At 40.1% G+C, this 23,616-nt stretch overlaps 1 protein-coding gene across 4 annotated transcripts in view; it reads right to left on the bottom strand.

The window, feature by feature from the left end:
* The window catches only part of GALNT13 (polypeptide N-acetylgalactosaminyltransferase 13), a 261,092-nt gene extending 237,694 nt beyond the window's left edge, over positions 1-23,398 (bottom strand). For 3 of the 4 annotated variants that reach the window (XM_054971446.1, XM_054971445.1, XM_054971447.1), the window contains exon 1: positions 23,257-23,398. In XM_054971446.1, the coding sequence (XP_054827421.1) occupies positions 23,257-23,398 (142 nt within the window). Of the gene's footprint in view, positions 1-15,066; positions 15,086-23,256 lie in introns of all 4 variants that reach the window. The other variant, XM_054971448.1, reaches the window with a different exon arrangement.
* Positions 23,399-23,616: the final 218 nt, after the last annotated feature.

The raw sequence follows: 23,616 nt of genomic DNA, 5'->3' as shown, positions 1-23,616 counted from the left end.
TGATTGAAGTAGCCTCTCAGCATAGCTGTAAAATATTTATTGCTAGTGTTTTCCTGGCAGCTAGCTGTCAGTGTTTCCAGAGCTTAGGAGTAGCTTTCCTTTTGGAGGCTTCTAGAGATGTCAATAAACAGAAAACAGCCTTTGGAAGGGCACTCTAGTAATGATCCTTAATTAAAAGAATAGAAGAGTAACAAGTATACAAAAGGCATTCCTATTTTCATCTGTGAAATGCTGGAAAGTAAGTATTGTGCCAAAGGCAAGTGCACCAGCCAACGAACACTGGATATCTCCTAATTTGAAATTTCCTAAGAACGTGAATGCAGAATGTATAAACACATGCTGAACTCCTTCTAAGGAGAGGTTCCAAAGAGATCCTAAAAGCATCCACACAAAAATACAGTGTGAATGGCAGTCCTGTAGAACACTTCAACAAAACAAATAGCAATCTTACCCTGGTGTGCCACCAGAGGGTGCTGCCCTGGAGGGAAGCCCAGACGAGGCAGCCTGTCCCTCCAGAGAGTGCATCATGGCAGGAAACCCAGGCCAAGATCAGGCACAGAGCAGGCGACAATACCTGCCCCCCACCATCACCCAGCTGGGATCAGGAGCGGAGCAGGTGGCAATGCCATCACCCAGCTGATTTCAGGCACAGAACAGGTGGTATTGCCTGCTCCCCCACGCCTTCACCCAGCTGGGATCAGGAGCACAGCAGGAGGCAATGCCCTCCCTCCACCATCACACAACCAGGATCAGGAGCAGAGCAGGAGGCAATGCCCGCCTCCTGACTTCATCCAGCTGGGATCAGATGCAGAGCAGGCGGCAATGCCCACCTCACGCCATTGCCCAGCTGAGGTCAGGGACAGAACAGGTGGTATTGCCTGCCCCCCCGCCTTCACCCAGCTGGGATCAGGAGCAGAGCAGGTGGCAATGCCTACCCCTGCTTTCACCCAGCTGGGATCAGACGCAGAGAAGGTGGCAATGCCCACCTCACGCCATTGCTCAGCTGGGGTCAGGCACAGAACAGGTGGTATTGCCTCCCCCCCCCCACCTTCACCCAGCTGGGATCAGGAGTGGAGCAGGTGGCAATATCCACCCACTGTCTTCACCCAGCTGGGATCAGTCACAGAGAAGGAGGCAATGTTCGCCTGCCCGACCTCCCCTTTCCAGAGCTCATTGTATTTTTCCCACAACAGGCTTTGTTACTAGTAATACATAATTGCCTTCACTAGAAGCTGCAGACATTCGTTTCACTTCAAAAGTAAACCCATGAAAGAAGGACTAGAAAAGCCCACTCCATATATGCAGCAATGTTATTGACTGGTATAAAATGAGGTCATATTGCAGTCTTAATAGAGAGATGCAGGCTACCAATTGTCTTATGGGGACAATTTAAAGTGATGGTTATTATTTAAAAAGCCCTAACTGGTCTGGGACCAAGGAAACTGAAGGACTGCCACCTTCTATATCACCTTTTGGATTATCTTCAGAGGCTCTTCTGTAAACATTAGCTTAATAAAACATTAACAAGATTATCAGCATTTTAGCTGAATACTGTAAGCTACTCTAAGCAACCTGGGCAGGGGGAGGTAGTATATAAATATGCAAGTGCTCTATATAATTTCCATATCCTCCATTTTTGCAAAGTACAGATTGTGTGCATACTCTTGTGCCAAGAACACCTTGAATGTCTAGAAGTCAGCAGCAGGAATGACAGATATGATTCGAAGTTTCCTCCCTCCACATACTTCTACATAAAGTATGCATCTACATAGGTGCCAGAGTTATATTGTGATATGATAAACAAATGCTCTTTTAATTGAAATACTTCTCCATGTGAAGCTCATACTCTAAAATGGCTTGTATTTCTCATCAAAGACAAATCCCACGGCTAATCCTCTGGCTGGCTGATTTTTGATACTTTTTTATAATGTATCTCCCTAATGTTTACAACTAGGTGTATTTTTATTTTAATAACTTGAGGTTGCTTTTTCGCTTTGCTGCCTTCATGGTTTCACCAAGCAATGAGAAGGGGTTTTTTTTTTAAAGCATCACAGCTTGAAAATGAGAACTGATATATTTGAAATTCACAGCACACTTACACAAGCAAACAAGAAAAAGCAAGACAGAAAAAACTTAGATCCTAGGAAGGAACATTAAGGAAGATGCTACTTAAAAAGAGAGCAAGAGTGAGAGACATGCACGGCAGGACTGAAGTGTAAATGAATGTTTTTAAAATTTACACAGCAATTTGAACATAGGATCATAGATATAAAAATTAATTGGTTAAGGATGGACAAAAAAAAACTCACTGGAGAAAATAAACTAACATAGTCAAAAGAAGATTGCTCAGCAAATAACATGAGTACTATGAAGAGAGCCTGTAGATTATCTTATTCAAAGGTCCCTCTACCATATTTAGATTTTTAAACTGTACCTCGATACATTTATGCTTGCAAGATTAAACTCTTTTCCTTCCCAAGCAATGCAAGGTCAAATGCAAAGGATCCCATATTCTGACAGACTTTGTGACAGACAGAAAACTTTGGAGCACTGTTTACTGGAATGCATTATTTTTTGCAGTATTAGGGATTTGCGGATTATTCCTATTTTTATGACAATGAGGGGCTATCAGTATTAGATAAGGTTTAAAAACTTTTGAAAGGCATAGATTTAGAAGTTACACTTGGTGTTTCCGGTGCATTTTTTGTTTTGTTTTTGTCTATGTAATTAAATTTAATTGATTCTTAAGTCTGCTAAAATATGGGTTATTTTAAAATTATTTATTGTTGTATTTAGTGTGGTATGCTCAAGGCCCCTGGGGCAAATAAGCAGTAATTAAAGTAAACTTAGCAAATTAAATGATCAAAATAAATATTGAATAGTATATCTGATTTTCAAACAATGTTTTAGGTTTGTTAAAGGCATAGTACACAAATAATCCTATTAAGAGAATCTCTGATTCCATTTTAACATTTTATTAAGCATAACTATCCCATTTTTAGCCCTGACTAAATCAAGAAAATATTATAACATCCACTGTTGTTACACAGATCATAAGAAGAGAGCATTCACACATTCCATAGAAGTATCATACCTCAAAGATAAGCAGGTCACAAGCAAGGATCACCTTCTGAGAAATTCCCAATCAATTCAGCTTTCCATATTTATAGGGGTTTTTTTAAATCTTCTAACCACTTCCTTCACAATCTTTTTGGTAAAGTCCAGCAACTGTTCCCCTATATTTCTGGCCATATCCATGAAAATAGCAGAGTGAGAATTCAAGCCTAGATCTCCTTTTATACCATGCTGGCTCTATTTTAAATATTTAAATATATTTATATAAATTTAAGTGTTAACAAATCATGATCACCGATGACAATAAAATAAGGCACATCAGTATTTCTCTGCATTATAGAGGGGAACTAAAAAGAACAGTTAAAGGAATTAATTGCTTTGATGAATGATGATATAATAAGAGACTGAAATTGTAACAGAGGATCCAATTCATTTTATTTGAAAGGTGAATAGGATACCATTTCTTAAGCTTTCTGCAAAATGCAAATGTCCCACAAATCTACTAAATTCAAGTTACAAAACCTAAAGATCCACTTGAAGCTTCACAGGTTTTCCTTTGAGAATAGCAAATCGTCTCCCAAAAAGTCAATTAGTAATTTTTCATCTTCATGAAGACTGCACATGAGTCAGCGGAAATTGTTACTTTAAAAAAATCCCTGTATACTGAAAATGCATGCTTAAGATTTTCATAAGTAGTCCGGGAATGGCCCAAAATAGATTTTATCAGCTTCTATGAACTGTTTCACTTACCCCAAACCCACTCCAATTTTAAGTAATTTTTTTATTATACATTAAATTGTGGCTCAGCAGTTTCTGAGTATCAGTGCTAAGGGAGCCTAATATTACAGTCTCTGAGGCTTCTCTCCATTGTCTAGCAAGCTGTAGCATAAATGTAGATTTCACTACAGTTGGAACATTTTATGCATCCAACTGAAAGAGCACAAAAAGCTACTGATGATGATCAAAGTGGGGTTTTTTTGTGGGTTAAACAGTTTAAAAGGTCACATGACATCCACTATCTTATCCAGACCTCTGTTGACTTAGACAATGTTTTTCTTCTCCCTCCGGAGAGATTAAGGACAATTCTGGTATTATATTAACACATGAAAGAATGACACTCTGATCTCATTCACATAGTGACACCTGTGTGCCTCTCAAATTCATTTGGGGAGGCAACTCAGGACAAGACCAGTTTGTCATGGATACAGATAATAGTTTTTGGTGAGTAATTTACATCAACTGAAATGTAAAACTAGAATAAGAGGCTAAAGGCCTGCTTCATATGTTACTAGTTTGTTTGCAGAACATTCACCTAAAGTTCCCATCATGCAAACTGGAAAAGTCACATTTTAAAAAAGATGTGTCCTAAAAGTAAGGATGCTGGGGACTGCTTCCTACTTTATTGGGGGCAGAGGGATCATAATGGTCAAAAATCCATAAACATGGGCATTTCCAGACTTTATCCTGCAGCACCCAGGAAGCCAAATCATCCCTTTTGAGTTCTGCTGAATAATCTACTCATCTTGGAAGGTTACTACGGAAATAGGAATTTGATTAAAATCGGATCAAAAATAGGGGAGGGGGGCTCCATTCCAGGACTGAGATAGTTATGTGGTTGGTGTCTGAGCAAAACAACTTTAATAAGCTCCTCAGTCTTAAGTAAGGGCCTGCTCTAGAAATGCTTCCATTCTGCCAGAAGCAAAGGGAATGCAATGGGAATGCAACTCCCCTACCCTCTCCTCATCAGAAACCCACATACTGAGTTCTGTGCTCCAGGGAACAGCTGCCTACACCATTCTGCCTAACCTCAAGGCTTGCTGAGACTCACCCTTTCTTCATCATAATCAGCATAACAGTGGCAATCAAACCCACACTACAGAGAGATTTGAGCCATTTTCACACTGCTTGCCAAACTGCAGTTCTCACGCGAAATCGCACCAGGAAGACGCTGTCATTTTGGGAGCTTGGCACGATGTTCCGTGGCTGGTAAGCAGTGTTAAAACGGCTGTGGTATCACCCCACCAAAATCTGTGTGGCTCAAGAGACAGGTAGTCAGACAACACAAGCTTCGCTGACACACTCAAATCCCTTCACCACATTAAAGTGTGGACCTAAAAGTGGGGTAGCAGGTAAAGAACCAAATTTAAGTCAAAATTAAGGAGAAGAAGCACAATGAAGCCAATATCTTTGCCAGACAAACCATGCTACAGGGTTGCCCCATCTTCATATTGTGCACATAATCATTAACCAACCATCTCCAGTCTGTATCCTCCCTAGGCTCCCCTCTTGCAGTGAAGACATTAAGGCACTTGGGTCTCGGACCTCCAACCAGGACCCTGTACACTACCAGCTTGTCCCACATTTGTTCAGCCTCCTCACCCCCCTCCCTCTCCTACTTTTGTTTCCCCCCCCCCATCTCCTCTAGAATCCTCCACCTCAATCCATCTCTGTCCCTTCTGAAGCCCTCACCCTGGGTGGAGCTATACCTCTCTCACTTGGGTGCTGCAGATGACTTATCACTACACATGTCCAATGGTTGCTCTGCCCTGGAAGGAAACCACTGTAGGTTCTGACAGCCTGAGAGGCAAGCACATGCCCACACTAGCTGTTTTATCATTGGCACTCATCCTCAGACTGCAAATACACTGATTGACTGGTCTCACCCCGCCCTACACACCCAAGTTCTGGAGGTGGGTGTAGGTGGACAGCTCCTGCTCCATAACCACAGATCCATACACCATTTTTCATCATGAGAGTTTGTTCGGGGGGGGGGAGAGAAGGCAGCAGTGGCATCATATAGAAACCAGAATTTTTAGCAATTTAATGCCAGCACTGAGCTGACAGACAAATTATAGTAGATTAGCAAATGTCACATTCTTAGCTAATGTCACTATTCCTTCTGTAGCCTGAACTGCCTTGAAAACAAGTAATGCTCTTTTTTTTCTAAACCAAGTGTTTAAAGCAAATAACATCTTTTCAGAAAATGCCTCCAAGATCTGGCATGCTGCAAAGGGTACAAAATGCCAACCTTCCCCCCATCCCCTCCCTCCTTTTCTTTGCATATTAACCGGTCCTCTGTAACAATCCAGACAGTAAAGCATCAAGGACATTCTAATTCCGTGTTGGGAAAATGGCTTCTTACTTGAACAATATACTCTTTCATGATCCATGACCGTAAAGCCCGACAAACTAAAGTCTTCCACTGTGGCATAGCCTCTGCAAATATACTCAAGTATCAGGCCTTGGAACAAAGCTAATATAACAACATGATTAGCATTTAAACTTGCCAGTTTTATAAGCCCCGTATGACAGGTTTAGTAGGAATAAAATCATAAGCTATTATCAAATCACGCTACTCAAAGTGTATACTGCAGAAACAATCACGAAATTTAGCAGTAGTAGTATTCCTGGTTCTACAATTTAACAAACCAAATAGCAACACAGAATTTTAAAACTGTCAGCCCCAAATAGAAAATGGCTTAAGGTTGAGAAGCTTCTTAATGAAGGCTGGTTATATATTCCAACATGATCAGGTAAGATTAAGATTGTATATGAAATAACATGAAGGAGTTGCACAATTTTATACATGCCAGGGAGATGCAGTAGTACTGGACTAGGACTGAGAAGACTCCACGGTAAAATCTCACTCTGCCTTGGACCACACTGGGTGACTAAGACCAGCCACTCCATCAGCTCAACATACCTCACAGTATGCTGCTATATCTCCTTGAAGGGATAAAGATGTAATAAGCACATATCCTTGTCAGATATAATGCTATGACAAACTTGAGGTCTACAAGGAATTAAGAGGAGGGAGAGATGGAACATCCCTCCCCAGGGAGAATCGTCTGTCTCCCTATTCCATTGTCTTCTGCCACCAGAAGACTTTGTTTTGTTTTGCATTCCCTCAGTAATTCTTCTTAGTCCTCCTCCCTATCTATCTGTCCATATTTATGTTTTTCTATTTCTTATGTTTTTATGTTATGATTTCATTCAAATATATGTATTTTAAGTACATTTTAGTGTCTGAAATGTTTTAATATTTTGTTTTAATGCTTGCCATCTTGGGGACCCTGAATTAGGTCATAAGGCAGCATACAAAATGTTTAAAATAAAAATGATAACGAACAATGAGGAAATTGTCAGCTATGAGCACTGAAGGGGCTTGTGTAATCTAAACTATTTGACTATGTTTTCAACATTCTCTGTGTCCTAAAGCATGCACAAGCCTCATGAAGAGGCTTTCTGAAAGCGTTATCTCTTGGTCAATTTATTAAGTCTGGGAAATCTCTGAAAGTCTAAGTGGCCTGGTTCTTTTCATCAATGGCACAAGCTACCAACTTAACTATTCCATTTAGCGAGGCTGTGATGATAAAGTGTGAATTTGATGAAGGCTTTTTTCTGCTCAGCGTTTGGCTGTTCATTATAGTATGCTGAACAATGCTTTCTCCTATTAAGGAAGTCATGGGGAAATAGTAGTACTTCACATTTGAAAACATTACATTAGCCTTCAAAGGATATAAAAGGAAGTCAGTGCTTTTCATTCCAGAATTTCAGTTATGAAAGTTCAAATCAATGCCCCTCCACAAAGGTTAAAGACACTGTAGCAGCACACACATATAGGCAGGCTTCATCATTTCCGACATATAAAAATGCCCAATTCATTAATGCCTTGTGCAGGCAAACTGATCGATATCCCACCACATTTAACAGTGCTTACTTACGAGGATGAGCAGAGTTATGTTTTCGGTTTCATCCTTGTAAATGCATCATAAAGTTTTATCAATGGTGTAATAACCACTCTGTAAGCCTATCACTTTGATGCTTAATGTTACACTTGTCTAAACTGATAAAATAGTATGAATGTGTTTTCTCTTGAGAATGCCAGAGAGCTGCGATAAGATGCTGTTAATTTCTTAGAGCTGGAATCACTTTGAAAATGCATGAAGCAGATATAGCTGTATTTCAAGCCTCTCAGAAAAGAATAATAGTCTAGTTTTGTATGGAGTGGTGCTAGCAAGGGCATTTGTATAGCTAATATTTTATGGCATCAAAACACAATCTGTCATGCTTTCCCAAGGCTGGAAAAGAAAAGGGTGCCTAGTCACCCCAGGCAACTAAAAATGTAATGACTGCATTCTGAAAAGCTTGCACAAGTGCTCTGCGCTCACCTCTGAGTCCATCTCTGGCCAATTAAAAGTATCAATGGTATCATAGACATGAGGTCTTCAGCTTAAGGGTCATGAACTCAGGTGGGTCACACTCACAGAACCATTTCTGCTAGGTTGAGAGAGCACATAAAGAGCCTCTTTTGGCTTCTAATGAACACAGGGTTGCACCACACCAGATTTTTCACGCCTTCTCACTCAATTCCCCTCCTTACTACACTCCCAGTTCCACATGGCTTTTGTCCATGCAGGTCCCATGATCCTCAGCATAAGCTTTTTGGAGATCAAAAACTCCCCCTCCCTTTTCAGTAGCAGAAAAGCAGTTGGTTGGATCCAGTGAGTGGACAGGGAATCATGCCTTTGGCCACTATTCGCACACATCATGAGAGGAACAACAGTATGGCACAGCCCAGGTCATAATACTGAGAATGAATTCTTCTTCTTTTTTTTTTAGCAATGACAAGTTCAGAGACTCTTCTCCATCCCACAAAAATTTTTCTTTGCTTTATCCGGAGATACAGATCTTCCAAAACAATATGACTGAGCATGCTTATTTTGAATTATATTTTTAAAGTTTGGTCTATTAAAGTACCTCACATTAATTTTATGTCCTAGTAGCAACATATACTCAAACTGAAATATTTGATTAGAAAACAAAAGTCAATCAAGTGCAGATTAATAGTTACATTCAAACAAATCCAAAACTTTCAGTGAAAATTATTTTTATTGGAATAATCCTGGTAAAAAATATAAGGGAAATACAACATACATTTCCCTTATATTGTTTAAGAAAACAACCAAAAACACTGAAAATTGTTATACTAGTTGTAACGCACACTGTACATTATTTGATGCGGATGTGGTTGTCCTTTTGTTCAGTTCAACACAATTTAGCCATCTTCTGCAAAGATTCATATGGGAGAAGGAAGTCCTTAAAATAAGCTGGCACCAAAACACAAACATACTAATTTATCTCAATTTTTTCTAGACACTAGGAGTGTGTACCAAAAAAAAATTGGTTCAATCCAGATCCGGGTATCAGGAATACCAGAACTATCCATTATCCTTGATATGTGGGTCAGATTCTCTACTCCAGTTAATGTAATAGAATCCCAAATTTATCTGGCCATTATTCCCTAGAGGGTGAACTATCCAGGAGGCTGGGGGGGAGGGTCATTTTTCAAACAAACTCCACCAAATTTACAGAGAACCTAGTTCTTCCTGTCCACTAAAGACCCCCCAAGTTTCAGGAAGATTGGGTTCTCAGGCCAATTCTATGGGCCCTGAACAAGCTGCCCCCAGCCATTCTCCAATGTTTCCTATGGGGGAAAACATTCCAAAGTTTTCCAGGACAAAAAAACCTTAAGCAAAGGCAACCTCTGGCCAAAAGCCAGTCCTAATGCAATTCCCATTACTACTACAAGCTGAACCAAAAAAGCACTCCAGAACCAAACTACAGCAAGGGAACCAAACCAGAGAACCCCAATCTGAAGCAAGGTGAAGGGGGCTTGCCGGAACGGCCACAGAGTTTAAAAGGCACCCGCTTGAAGAGCTCTTTTGTAACTCAGAGGTGGAGGCGTTTGCAGAGGAAAACAGGCAGCAGAGGTGGAGCCGCAGTGAGAGGGCAATGGCATGAGCTGCAAGTGCACTTAGGCAAGTCCCATGGCAGAATAATGGCATGAGGCCAGCAGGGGACAGGAGGCAGCAGGCAGAGAAGCTGCGAGAGGAGCCAGCTGGGAGCATGGGAAGCCATGACTGTACAAGCCAAGAGAGACAATCTTGCTTCCCACCCCACCGTGCCTGGAAAGAAAAGAGGGGAAAGCTCAGAGAAGCCAGCCTGCTGCATTTGCCAGATAAAACCAAATAAACTTTATTTTCTCCAGTCAATCCAAATTCGGTCTCTCAATCTGATCTAGAATTCTCTTGTTTGACTCTGTTCTAGCTCGATTATGCTGATTAGGCATATATCCAGTTTTTTAATATACTGAATGGTTATTATATCAAATCGCACACTCCTACTAGGCATGTAGAGATTTTTAACATGAACATGATCACCAAGTGAATTTACATTGGACTGAACTTTCTCAATAGCACCTGCGCTGCTGTATGGATTGCATCTATAGTTTTTGTTGCAAATCATCTCAAGCACAGAGCCTAGCAGATTTATTCCTGCGCAGTAGCAGCCTGTGCTACAGGGCCAGGCCATGGCTTGATAAAAATATTGCTCCATCTTCTCAATAACCACAGGTGGCACATATCTCCCTTGGTAATGATCAGGCCGTTAAAGTGACTTACTTGTCCAGCATGGAATTACAGCCAGTTTATACGTTCTTTGCACCAGCACAATTAGATGTAGTCTTTAAATGATTTACACTCAATACACTGCTCTTTGCACCCTTTTAATGACATCTATTTGCAAAGAAGAGTGACAAAAGTGTGGGAAAAGGCACAGGTACACAAATGCATCTTAGTAGTAAGACTCAAATTTCAAATGGAATTTTCCCATTTAAATAGATGCCTTTCAACAATTGGAGGTAATGGCAGCAGACATGGAGGTGTCAGGTAGAAGCATCTAATCTTACATACACTACCAAATTTGCCTGGACACATCTCAACAGGTTGATGAACAAGTAGTATTCATATGACTACCGCCCCCCCCACTGTGAAGCAAATTTTCCACCAAAATTCAGTTTGCCTGCAGAGCAGCCCCAAGTAGCATGTTAATCCTTGTAGTTTGAAAGTCTGTTTGTCTCACCCTAACAGATATAATTTCAGCTTATTAGCCCAGCCCAGCCCAGGAATCTGATGATGAGAAGCAGGAACCCATTTCCTTTTTGTTGGAAATGGCATTGTAGATTGTATAACGTTAAAAAGAAAATAATAACTTTATTTAACATAGAGGGATTGGATAAGTTTAGTCAGGGAATTAAAGTACTGAGGTAAAATTTTGTTTGTAATACAGAACACACTTGGAGTACCAGGCAAAATAGTTTCTTTGAAGCTTAGTTTCTAATATTCTCGGTTCTTAGCAGCAAGACCCAAGGTCCTCCTCAGAGCCAAACTTCCTTTAGAAGCTGGGCAGGAATTAATTCTAAGAAGAGATAACCCTTCTTCTTTTGGCTTGAAAGGGAACTTAACCTACTACCAAATCACTCTTGCCAAAATACACTCCCAGTTCTATGGTGACTGTATCATGCAGGCTTCAGCTTCTGCTGACACTTACACTAAGAATTCTTAAATTGAATTCTTCAGGACCATAATGTTACAGTAAAGGAAAAAGCTTCCTCTTCCCTCACTCCAGAGGGGAACCTGTCTGACCTTCCCTGTCAGACTCACCCATAAACTCTCTCTGAACAATTCTGACAGAAACCAACTGTCGGCCCTTCTGTGGGTTCTAACTGACCAATCAGAGAGGAGGAAGCAGCTCTCCATTCCAGGCAATAGAGTTAACTCTTTCCCTCCCAGCTCTCTCATGGTGCTGCACTTAGGAAATCTAAGTTCATCACAGTTCACAAAAACAAAAGAAAAATGGTTGTGATCAGGGAACCAAAGTCTCAAGCATATCAAATAAAGTTCAATAATATGCCAATCAACCCCCAATAAAACAATCTTGGTCAGTATGGATTGTTAGGGCAGCCCATAAGAGAAAAGATCTTATTTGGGAAAGGTTACACACATCAGAGAACATCATTCCATTGAAAATCATGGATTTACTTATTCTAAAGATACAGGATTCTATGACATGGGGCCAAAAGACCCTGTGGTCTGCCCCACCAGCAAGGTAAACAAGCCAACTCAATGTGTACTATAAAAAGAATGTTGTAAAGCAATGAGATTTTTTTAAAGGCTATGGGCCATAAAGGCTTGTTAGATTAAGTTCACCCAACATGATTATTACTCAGGAGAGAGACTAACAACTCCAGGTGTTAAGAATCCATTCAGCTGACTCCACATGGCTGGCTATCTAGCTCATACAGCAACTACACACACTCTCACACATGCACTCCATGGGATCTTGTAATAGGCTTCCAAGTTACCAGAGATTGGTGAATTGTACCAAATATCTAAGTGAAAGGATAGCTAAAAAAAATCAAAACTGAAACAAGAAAGAACATTTATATTCATGTCAAATAAACAGGATTAAAGACAAATGAGATTCACACTACAGATTTTACCCAATTTAACTGCACATAGTTACAGAGCCATAGTTTTTCAGTTATCTTTTAAATCAAATCCACCGTGTTGGGTATTTTGTTCTGTCTTCCAATTGCTGTACTGTTTCTGTGATTTACCATAGCCGTTTCCACACGGCTTACCTCTGCCCATAACGACCCAGTAGATCGCGCAAAAAACGCAGAACATCGCGTTTTCTCGCGCAAGATTTGCACGACGTCACATGACATCGCGCAAATCTCGCACGCGAAAATGCAATGTTCCGCATTTTTTGCGCAATCTCCCGGGTCGTTACAGGCAGAGGTAAGCTGTGTGGAAACGGCCCATGTTGAGAACTTTTTTTTATCTTATAATTATATTTTGTAACTTTGTTTTTATTCTTATTGTAAACTACTTTGGGTTTGTCTTTTTATTGAAAAACTGGACAAAAATATTTTCAAATAAATAAAACATTGTTGCTTACATTTTCGAGGAATCTTTTAGTTTAAAGGGCAGAAATTCTTACCACAAGTTGCATAATTCTGGGCAACAAGTTTTGGAGTCTAGAATGAATTTAAATTTGTTATTCAAGTAAGTCCTTATTTTAAAAAAATGTAACACTGTTATAGCTACTGAACAGAAATAGATAAAAACCAGTAATCATACTTGAAAATCCGCTCAATAATTTTTGCTAGTTTTGAATCCAATTTTAAAAAATTTCTTTCTGAATCTCTGCTTTCATTGAAGCCTCAGCAAAATACACTATCTTCCCCACTACCTTCAAACCACTGAAAGTGGTCTTAACCAAATTATGTGGCAAAGGACTGAAAATAAGCCTAATATTGTCCATAAAAGTCAAATTACTATTTTGAAGTTTCATTTACCAAAAGTTTATGCCAGAATTTTAATTATGTAAATATTTTTCAACCCATCCATTAAACCTGTTTCATATGTCAATAGGGATATTTGCTACTATTGTTACTCTAAAGATTCAAATACATATAATAGTTTCAGAGATAAACTTGTTTCCATGGAAACCACTAAAATGATGAATGCATCATTATCTGAACTTGGCCACAGCCCCAAACCTAATACAGCTTCCAAATGTTTCATTCACTTAATTCACACAACACAGCCTGTTTCACTTCACAAATAGAAATATATTATCAATCTGAATATTATGTTACTGTGCATTGAAAAAATACATAAAGCTGTATGTGTATACAGTATCAACATCAAAAGATGTTTTTGGCACGCTAGAATCAATACAATTCCTTGATAGTGGACACACGACATACCTATATGTAACCACGCATCCCTTATACAAGACACTGGTTTGGAGCCAGCCAGCTTTTCCACTGGAGAAAAGGGAAGGAGGGAGTCTCCTTTACCACCAAAAACTCTGTGCTGGGGATCATGGGACCTGCATGAACAAAAGCAGGGATAGAGGCTGTAGTAAAAAAAGAGCACTGGGCATGGCTGAGTGAAAAAGCTGGCTGGATGCTAGTAGAAGCCTAATCCAAACAAATTCTGATCTTGTTTTAAGATCAGGAAACCTCTGCAATGTACTTTTTCTACATTGCTCTAGCCTTCAGGAGGCAAAGAGGAAATTAAGAAACCCTCTGAGCAATGATCTCCCTGACTCTTTAAAGAGGGAGAAATTGACAAAGCCTTCCCATCTCTTTTAAAACTCAGTTTCCTGGCTAACATTGCAACTCCCTTCACGTGCTCCTCCTCGTATAATTCATCCGTTGTAGTTTGGCTCTTAGTGTTCAGCAGTTGTTCAAGTTTCTCAAAGCAATCTGAACACATTCCTGATTGGCTCAAAGTCTCATCATGATGTTGAACAAGTTAAGTTCGTCTGCCAAACAGGTTCGCAGAAAAATTTGTAGCATGCTCTGTGTAGGGATAGCATTGAAGATGATCTGGAAATGTTCAGTGGTTTAGAGCACTGCAGATTACTAAGTTTTGGTTCAATAAACCATGAACTACTTTGGCTCCAGTATGTTTCTGGACCCAATAAAAAGGTTGTTGTTTTTCTTTAGTACTTAATAGCATTGGTCCAAGGTACCTGAAGGACTGCCTCTACATGTATATAGGAGACACAGTTGCAGGACCTTTCAGACTGCCTATTAAACTTTTAGTAAGGACTCAACCTTATCGGTAGCCATTCTAGACTCTGGAATTCCCTTCCCCCAGTAGTGGTGTTTGACCAAGGTATTTCCTATTTGGAAGAGGTTTAAGGTAGCTTTATTAGATCATAAGATCTATGCTTCCTAAATCTCAGAGTCATAAACAATGTCAAGCATCAGTAACTTAAAATATTAGCTGAAGTTAACTCACAAATAAATATGGATTTTCTGCAAACATAAATGTATCCAATTCAGACTCAGGGGATCAGTTGAACTTACACAGCCCTATCCACTTTTTGTCCATAATATCAGGAGGGCTGCAAGGAAGCAACTGTGTGTCGTTCCCCTACTACTGGGTGGGGGCAGTATCTGGACTCTTGTATAGGTGAGTGGCTACACACCTCCATACTAGGCTTCCTCCTGTACCCCACTTTTCCCCCCCTGTGAAGTAATATATGCAACATCTAGAAATTATCTTGTAAGTGCTTGTCTAACATGATCCTCAGTGATTTCCCACTATCATATAATGCCACAGCAACTTCAGCAATATCGGCTGCCCTTCACTTGTGTCTGCTATAAAGGAACATACAACTCCATTCTTCTCCCCTGCTGCTGTCACTTTGAAAGACTTTTTAAAAAAATCAGATTTACACTCAGCTCTAAACTTTTCCAAAGATATCTGCCAATTCTAACAAGAGGCTGAAGGTAGTCAGAAGAGCAAAATGCATTATCAGTGAGTGCAAACATGATACAAGTAACCTGTCATTCCTGAAATTCACTCCCTGGTGATCAAGGCCTGTCCAAGAAGTAAATTATGACTTTTGTCACCATCCTCCACATTCATTATAAAGAAAAAATGAGATCTATATTGTGCATAGCAAATAAATAAAGATAAAAGTTCAATGTAAAAAATGAAAATGGATTCTTTCAATGTTTCATTAATCCTAACACGACTATACTATATAGGTAAACTATTTATAAGAGATAACATATTAACATTGTTTAAAACAGAGAAAAGAAATTCACTTCCTCTCCTTAAAACCTTTTACCACCTAGTTCACTTATGTGATTATGTCAGCCCTTCTGGTGATAGAGAAAAGGACCTTAGGAAAAGATTTAGCAAAACACTTAGAGCAGCAAAAAGAAGCAATGCCTCTTAAACTGCTTCTTATTGCTGAAAACTCACACTGAAGTCCAGACAATCAAGATGAAATGTCCCATTTCTAACAAGTCAATCATTTAAGTACTTTTAAAAACCTTTGTGTCAAGCACTCAGCAGACTCAAAATGAGCATACAACCCCCCCCCTCCTTTTTTAAAAAGCACGCACTTCACACTTTCTCCTAGTGCTTCAGGAGCCAATCCTAGTCACATCCAAATTTCTTGCATATTGATTAAGGTTATGGATACATGAAAGTTTCTTGCACTTTATATTAAAGAAGAAATTCTAATCCTTGCAATTTTTTTTTATTTATAGTTCACCGGTCTCACTGAGACTTAAGGCAGATTTGCACAGTATGAATCAGTATAGTCAATTTCAAATACATTTCAATAAACAATATAATTGGGTATATAAATGCAAATTTGTGAAACCTTAAAACTAGCAAGAATCTAATACTGAGTTGTGGAAATGCTAAAAAATATCATAAGTGATTGTAAGACTGACTTATTAAACAACATAAACTATCCAAGAGGATCGTACAACAGCAGACAGTATGCAGTGGTATATAACAGCAGACAGTACACAGCAGTAAAGTCTATACCCCTGTCCCTTTACTTATGCATTTCTCTGAGACCACTTCCTTACAGTACAGCCCTCCTGTTTGAGTAAAAAGCCCTCTTGAATAATTCAGTTTTGCATCATTTATGGAAAGCCAAGAGAGTGGGGGCTTTCCTGACCTCTTCAAGAAGGCCACTGCACCCTGCTGATTTTGCCCTTGAGGAAGGTGGCACCTGCAGACAGTCCTGTTCAGATAAGCAAAGTTGCCATGCTGGAAGGAACGGAGGGAGGCAGTCCTCCAGATATGCCAGACCAAGGCCCTGAAGAGCTTTGTATGTAACTGCCAATAGCCCGTAGCCAGCAGCTGATAGTTAGCCAGTGCAGTGACTGCAGAATAGGAGTAATATTCATGCTCCTTCTAATTCATGGTAATAAAGGAGCTGCAACATTCTGCACCAACTAGAATCTCTGAATTAACTTAGAGGGGAGACCTATGTAAAATGCATTACAGTAACTCTCAATGTTACCATGGCATGGATCAGCATGGCCAGATCAGTAATGTCAAGCGAGAGGGTCATCTTATAGGAAATACTTGATATGCACAATTTCATTTAGACTGCATCAAGTGTAGATTTCCAGAACTCTCCCTGCAGGGTAGATTTCCAGAACTCTCCCTCTCCATTGGCAAGACTATAGTGATGTACTTGCAAGTTACCCCATAGATTGTGTTCTTATTCATGCAGTTCATATACTGGAGGAATAGAGTCTTTTGCAGTTTAAAGATACAATATCTACCCATTTGAAATGGGAGGATTCTTTTGTATAATAGGCCAACATCTGGAAAAATTCTTATCTTGTGTAACCCAAAAATGGGAAACTCACCACAACCAGGTATGTCCTTCAAAACATAGTACTATCTATGCTATAATCTCCTTAATATTATTTAAGAAAATCTATACAGAATGGGGAGCTGGGGGTGCAGAGAAAACTTGAATCATACTTGCTGGCCCTATCAACACATGTACACACGTAAGTCAAGAGCCCCTAGCATAAGCAGAGGTGTGTCCTTCATTCTCTGTGGATATAGCTATTGGCCTATGTTTAGTGGCATTTTGGCTCAGTATGAGTCACATCCCCTTTACTTTGTTCAGTAAAGAAAAATTACTAGAAAGTTACACCTTCGCTATTGTGATTTTCCACCGGCACTGCTCACAGTTACGCTGCTGCAATTTTAGGTGTTTGTTGCAAGTCATAACTTTTCAAGGTAGAAACCTTTAAGCAGCAGCAATCTGATTCAAAGAGTTATCACACTTTTATAGTTAATTTGATAGCTACATTGAATGCCAAGCCTTGTATTGCAAGTGTATAATACTAAGTTTTCAAATGAGGAATTTTTTTTTTTATAATTTTTTTTATTTTTCATAACTACAAAACACTACACCAGACTATCACAAGGAAAGGGGAGAGGGAAGGGACAAAGGGAGGTGGAAAAAGAAAAGGGGAGGGAATGAACTACAAACACTAAACACTACACTTCAATGTTTCCCTTCATACTGTCATAATACAAAAATAGCTCCATAGAATAATGATGGAGTGGTTAATCATACAGAGAATAAACATTTCAAATTCTGATTAAACTTTCCTCCCCCTTCTAGGTCCCGGACGCAATTCTCTCTGTGCAACTGCTGTTGCGATGCTCTCCTCCTCCTCCCCCCCCTCCGGCTCCTCCTTTTCTTCGTTCTTGGTGCAGCAGAGTTCTGGGTTTTTATTCTCAAAATCCTTTAGTTGATCTTCTGATAATATCTTATAGGCCTGATCTTTATATCTGAACCATATTCCTTCCGGGAATAACCATTTGTACTTTATTCCATGGTCCCTCAGAAGAGCTGCAAACTTTTTATATTTAAAACGCCGTTTCCGGACTAGAAATGGAACGTCCTTCAAAATCTTGACTTTCAAACCCATAAAGTCCAAATCCGCATTGTATGAGTTATATAGGATGGTGTCCCGAATCTTTTTAGATGAAAAGTCAATAATGATCTCACGAGGCAACTGTCGCTTTGTTGCATATTTTGAAGAAGCCCGACGGACCTCCAAAATGGCACTTTTAACCTCTTCTTTAGTCGTCCTCGCGGGTGTCGCCAGTAGTTCCGAGACCAAATCCCACAGATCCTCATTTTCCTCCTCTTTCACGTTTTGGAGACGCAAAATTGTCTGCGTTCGTTCCACCTGTAGCCCGATCAGCTGGTTCTCCACCAACTTCAGCTCCTTTTTTGTAGCCTTCACAAGTGACGCACTTTCCAGAGCAGACTTTTCTGCCCCCCCCCCCCGCTGCTGCCTTAATGGTTTTCACCTCGCTTTCAATTAAGCCCACCCTTTGATCAGTTTCGTTCAGCTTGTCAACAAAGGGTTTTATAGCTTCCACCACCGCCCTGCGCACCAACTCTTCGAGCGACTCCCCCTTCTGCAAGGTAGCCGAGATTGACTTACCGAGAGCGGGACTTTGCTTCTTTGCTGCCATTTTGGGGGGGGCGCCAACAAAATTCTGGAACTCAACGAAGGGGAAGAGCGAGTCTTCTTCAGATCAACCTCTCCTTCACAAACGCTTGTAGAACAGAAGGGATTCGCTTGTTTACAGGCTTCCGCCTGTTTCTTTTACTTGCCGTTTCTCGTTGCCCGGCGGCACTCGAGGCGCCGCGCACATCTGCCGGCCTCCATAGGGACAAACGGGCAATTCCCCCCCGCATTGATTTCGGGGAGTTCTTCCCGCCGCGTCCCGGACCCTGGCTCCCTCCCTGGGAGTCCTGGGGGCTAATCCTTGCGGATCAGCCGCCCGGTCAGGGTGCCCGGTCGTTTCCTCCCGGACCAGCCGAGAGGAGCGTCCGGCATGGCTGAGAAAACGAAACCGAATCAGTTTTCAAATGAGGAATTGATAGGATAAGTTAAAAGCAGACAGAAAAAATCATAGTTGTTACACAATACACAGTTTATTGTCCCCATATCAGTCAAGGGTATCTGCATAAACAGCTCTCAGTATAAAGATCAAGATTTCTTTGGTGACAGTAAAATGCTTGCTTTTTAACAATTACAGATAAGTAAATAGGATTGTAAGAGAACATGTGAAGTGTGGTTGTTTACCATTTAGAACCATGGAAAGAAACATGCTATTTTTTTAAAAAGCTCTTGTAAAAACAATGAAGAAAATCAACCAAAGATAATGCCAGGGTAACTTTCCTTTTGTTTTCCAGGGCAACAATAGGATTGTACTTTTTTCTTACTCGAAATGATGACAAGATAACAAATTATAAGAGTGGGTAGAAATTCTGCCCCAACAAGAAGTCATGGGTTGGATCCCACAAAAGAGATCAACCAACAGAATGGATTTTCATCAGCCAAGTGGGATTTGCTTGATACCTCCCTTGTGCTGCAGCCCAAAATGCTGCCACAAGGACATAGGGAATCCCTCCTCCTGGGACACCAGGAAGTCAGAGGTCTGCTGCAGGAGGAAGAAAACTCAGGAACAAAACCTTCCATCTGCAGAAATTCCCACTGGATCTCACCTCATGGTTCTGACCTAGGATCCTCTCGAGCAGAATTCACATCATCTTTAAACACAGTTGAGAAGGGTGGCTATATCCTACCAAGATGAAATTGGGAGCTTCCCACCATCATCTCACTTGGAACAATGCAGGATAAAATGAAACAGCAGCATTAACTCCCTTTTAAGTGTCCTTCCTTTTTTCATAACACACAACATCACTTGGGAGGGGGGGGGGGCGCCGTGGGAGACACCAAAAGGTGCAGCCTGCAAATTCAATGATTATTAAAGGGAACATAATGACACACAACCATGCAATTCCAGATGCAAGAAACACAGGTATATGCAAAACACACAATCACTAGTTCCAGGTGGGGGAGCCTCTCAGCCCATCCCCTGTTCCCTGCCATCACTTGAAAGGCCAATAGAGGGTTCTTTGGCATTGTGCCAGCATACATCACTTCTGGCATAAATCCAGAAGTGGTATAATGCCACCTCAAAAACAATAATGTCAGTTCCAGTTTTTCATCATAAGTGACATCACACATTGATGCAATGCCAAAGAGATTATTCCCACTCCCCATATTCCAGTTTCAGGACAATGAAAGGCAAAAACGGAATGCAGCTTACATGGATATTCCCTACAAAATACTCTTACCAAAACTAATATGAGAGAAGGAAGGAACACTTAAAAGTAGAAACTCCTCTGCCATAGCTGGTCCACCAACAATGGCTAATAGGCATCTCTCCATCACCCACTTTTTCCCTGGGGCCAGTTCCCAGCATCACCACATATGGAAAATGAACAGGAGCAGTAAAAATGCAGAGGGATATCTCACGCTTCATTTCAGTCCACCCAATGTTATCAAATAAGATACCCCTGTGAAGGTCATTACATTAGAGTAGAGGTAGCATGATGTGAATCATGGCCAGTGTGGTCTCCATCCCATCCTCCACTACACAGACTGAACACAAGTGCCTTGTAAACATGCATCTATTTACCCTATGGCATTGTTTATGGAAGCATTCTCGATACTGAATGTACTAATCTCACACTGTGTAAGCCGCCTTGGGTCTCAGTGAGAAAGGCAGACTATAAAAAAGTGACATCAGCTCCAGCCTCCACAAAAGGTGGTTTCACATCTCAACTTGTCTGGTAAGAAAGCACCAAATCGCCTCTAGGTTGTGCAGTGCAGAATGCCAGGAGCCCAAGTCGATTCAGCACTGATCGGCGTGAATATGCAGAAGTGCTAGCTTAATGTGTGCCATGTGGCATGAGCCTGAGTCTCCAGCAAAAGCATTAAAGGGCTGTAGAAGAACAGAAGGGGAAGCAGGGCAGCAAGTAAGGAATGAAAAAGTCCAGGGACATCAAAAGAAACATGCTTCAAAATACATAGAGACAGATTAAATCAGTATATTGATTGTTACACAATCACAGTCCAAACCAAAGAGCTCCAATGAACATATGACACTCAAGAGCAGTACTTGCTATCAACCATCCAGCTGTCCACTCATTCAACATGCCCTCCACGTGACCAAGGCTTTTCTTAATCTTCAAGAACCAGCCATTTTGTGTACCTTTCCAATATATCAACTTTAAAAATTTTAGCCACATACAATGAAAAGTAAAGATACTCAGAAGGAAGACGTACACAAGTTATCATGTTCGACATATACCTGATTTTTCTTTAAATATGTATTGAATAATTCTCATGTTACATTCAATGCTTGTCCAACGAAACACATGATGGATACCACATACTTATCTGAATACTGGGCTCCAGTTTCATTACATTAGAATAAACACACCTTGACTGTTTCTTACAAACAGATGTACATAAGTACCCACAGGATGTATGTGTGATCACTGTAACATGTTAACAGACTACTGAGAGAGGTAATTATTTATATCCCTATTCTTCCTGAGAAGAGACATTTTTGCTGAACCAGATTTCCCTTGCCTTCAGCAACAAAGCTGGCTGAATCAGTTCAAGAGATGACAAACTGATCATTCCATCCTGAAATGATCCATCAGGCAGTTCAGTTTTCAGCAGAGACAGCAACTTGATGCAGCTCCAAACAATATAAAACAGTAGGGTGGACTGATTTATCATCTGCTTTGGTCTACAAATCAGTGGATCAATTGAAGTGAGCATTTATCATAAAACTGATGGGTTTGTGTTCTCCTTGGCATACGCTCCAAGGATGCATTATAAATGCAGTTGTTAAAAATGGGGCCAGTTAAATGTGACTTGTCCTAATCCCATTAAAGGCTCAAAGTACTTTACCTCCTTTTTATAAATAGTTTGGAAGAACAAATTATCATGACTAATTTATTAAATAAGTCTTACTTCTTCCTGTTCAGCTTGCAAATGGTCCAATTGCTGTTCTTTATTCATTGATTGCAATTATTTCCTAATGCTTAAATTGTCTATTCATGGTTATTAGAAATGTTCATTAGAATAACTGATAAACAAGAATTATTTCTGGACTACTCTAATCAAATGCATATGAAGATGTTTAAGTGAGATTCTAAATTATGCTATTCTGGGATTTAAAAAAGTATCTATGGTGTACTTTGTTTTGCTTTTTTAGAATGATGTATGCAAGCAAAGAACACAAGCAAGACAGTCTTAGATGGGGGAGGGGAGAAGAGTCTTTTCAGCAAAGATTGCTTAATGTGCAGTTATTGGGCTAGATCCAAAGAACCCAAAAGAAGAGCTTCATTTTCAAGCAGATCTTCCTGGGTCTGTGATCTGTAGCTCACATATTGCTGCATTCCCCAAAAGCTGCCTCTGAAGGTCAGGAGATCTTCACCCAAGATATGGCTAATATGGGCCTACATAAATCAAATACCACCACTTGTTGAGACAGTCAAGTACCTTCTTCTCATTCAGCTTAGGATCTGACACAATGTCTAGCTATTCAGGTTCCGTAAGGAAAATATCTTTAAGCAGTCAACTAGAATTAAAAGCAGAGTTAACTGAACAAAAGCTAAAATAAATTCTGTATATTTACTTCAACTCAGGGGCCCGTCAATACTTTCAAATTATGAAATAATTTACTCTCTCTCAGGGCAAAAGTAATAATAAAATAATAATGTGTTAACACGCACCTGATTCCCCCCCCCCTCCAATGATCATTCACAACTGACCAAATTCCTCAAAACCCTTTTTTCAACTTCTAATCAGGGATTTTAGAGAACTCAAAGAACAAAATTTGTTGAGCTTCTCCACTTGTGATAAATTCTTGTAGAGTAGTGGGTGTTAACAGGAACAATAACATTGGCATGTGCTAATATATAGGTACCTAATATATAATTTTACCTAATATATAATTTTGGGCCAAATGACTCAAATTCATCTACCTGCTTATACCTTCATATGGCAGGAAAGATCACACTTCTTTAGAAAAGAAGTTCAAACTACAATTCCTTTGTAATAATAATAGACAACACAAACTTTAGGCTTACCCCTTAGAGCAGGCAGCAGAGATCTCTCTTTCTTGTCATCACATTTGTTACATTCACTGAAGTACAACAGCAGAAAGACATCCACAAGAACCCACATCAGCGAAGTGGCAAGTACCACCTTACAGTAGATAAATCTCCTCATTCTTTATTGAGTTATTAGTTAGCACACTGCAGTAAAGACAGCAATTGTTCCAATGATGTATCGAAGTCCAAGACGCCAGCATGAACGCAACAATGAAAACATCCCACTGTAAATTAAGAAGGGAGGAGAATGGGATTAATAAAACAGTATCAAAGGAAAAGCCAATACATTTTTACTGCTTGCTTTATTATTTAAAATACTTTATTCATTGATGCTGA

Source organism: Eublepharis macularius, chromosome 2, assembly GCF_028583425.1.
Source record: "Eublepharis macularius isolate TG4126 chromosome 2, MPM_Emac_v1.0, whole genome shotgun sequence".
In the NCBI taxonomy this organism is placed as follows: Eukaryota; Metazoa; Chordata; class Lepidosauria; order Squamata; family Eublepharidae; genus Eublepharis; species Eublepharis macularius.
Note: the sequence above shows the minus strand (reverse complement) of the source record. Positions and strands in the feature narration are given on the sequence as shown.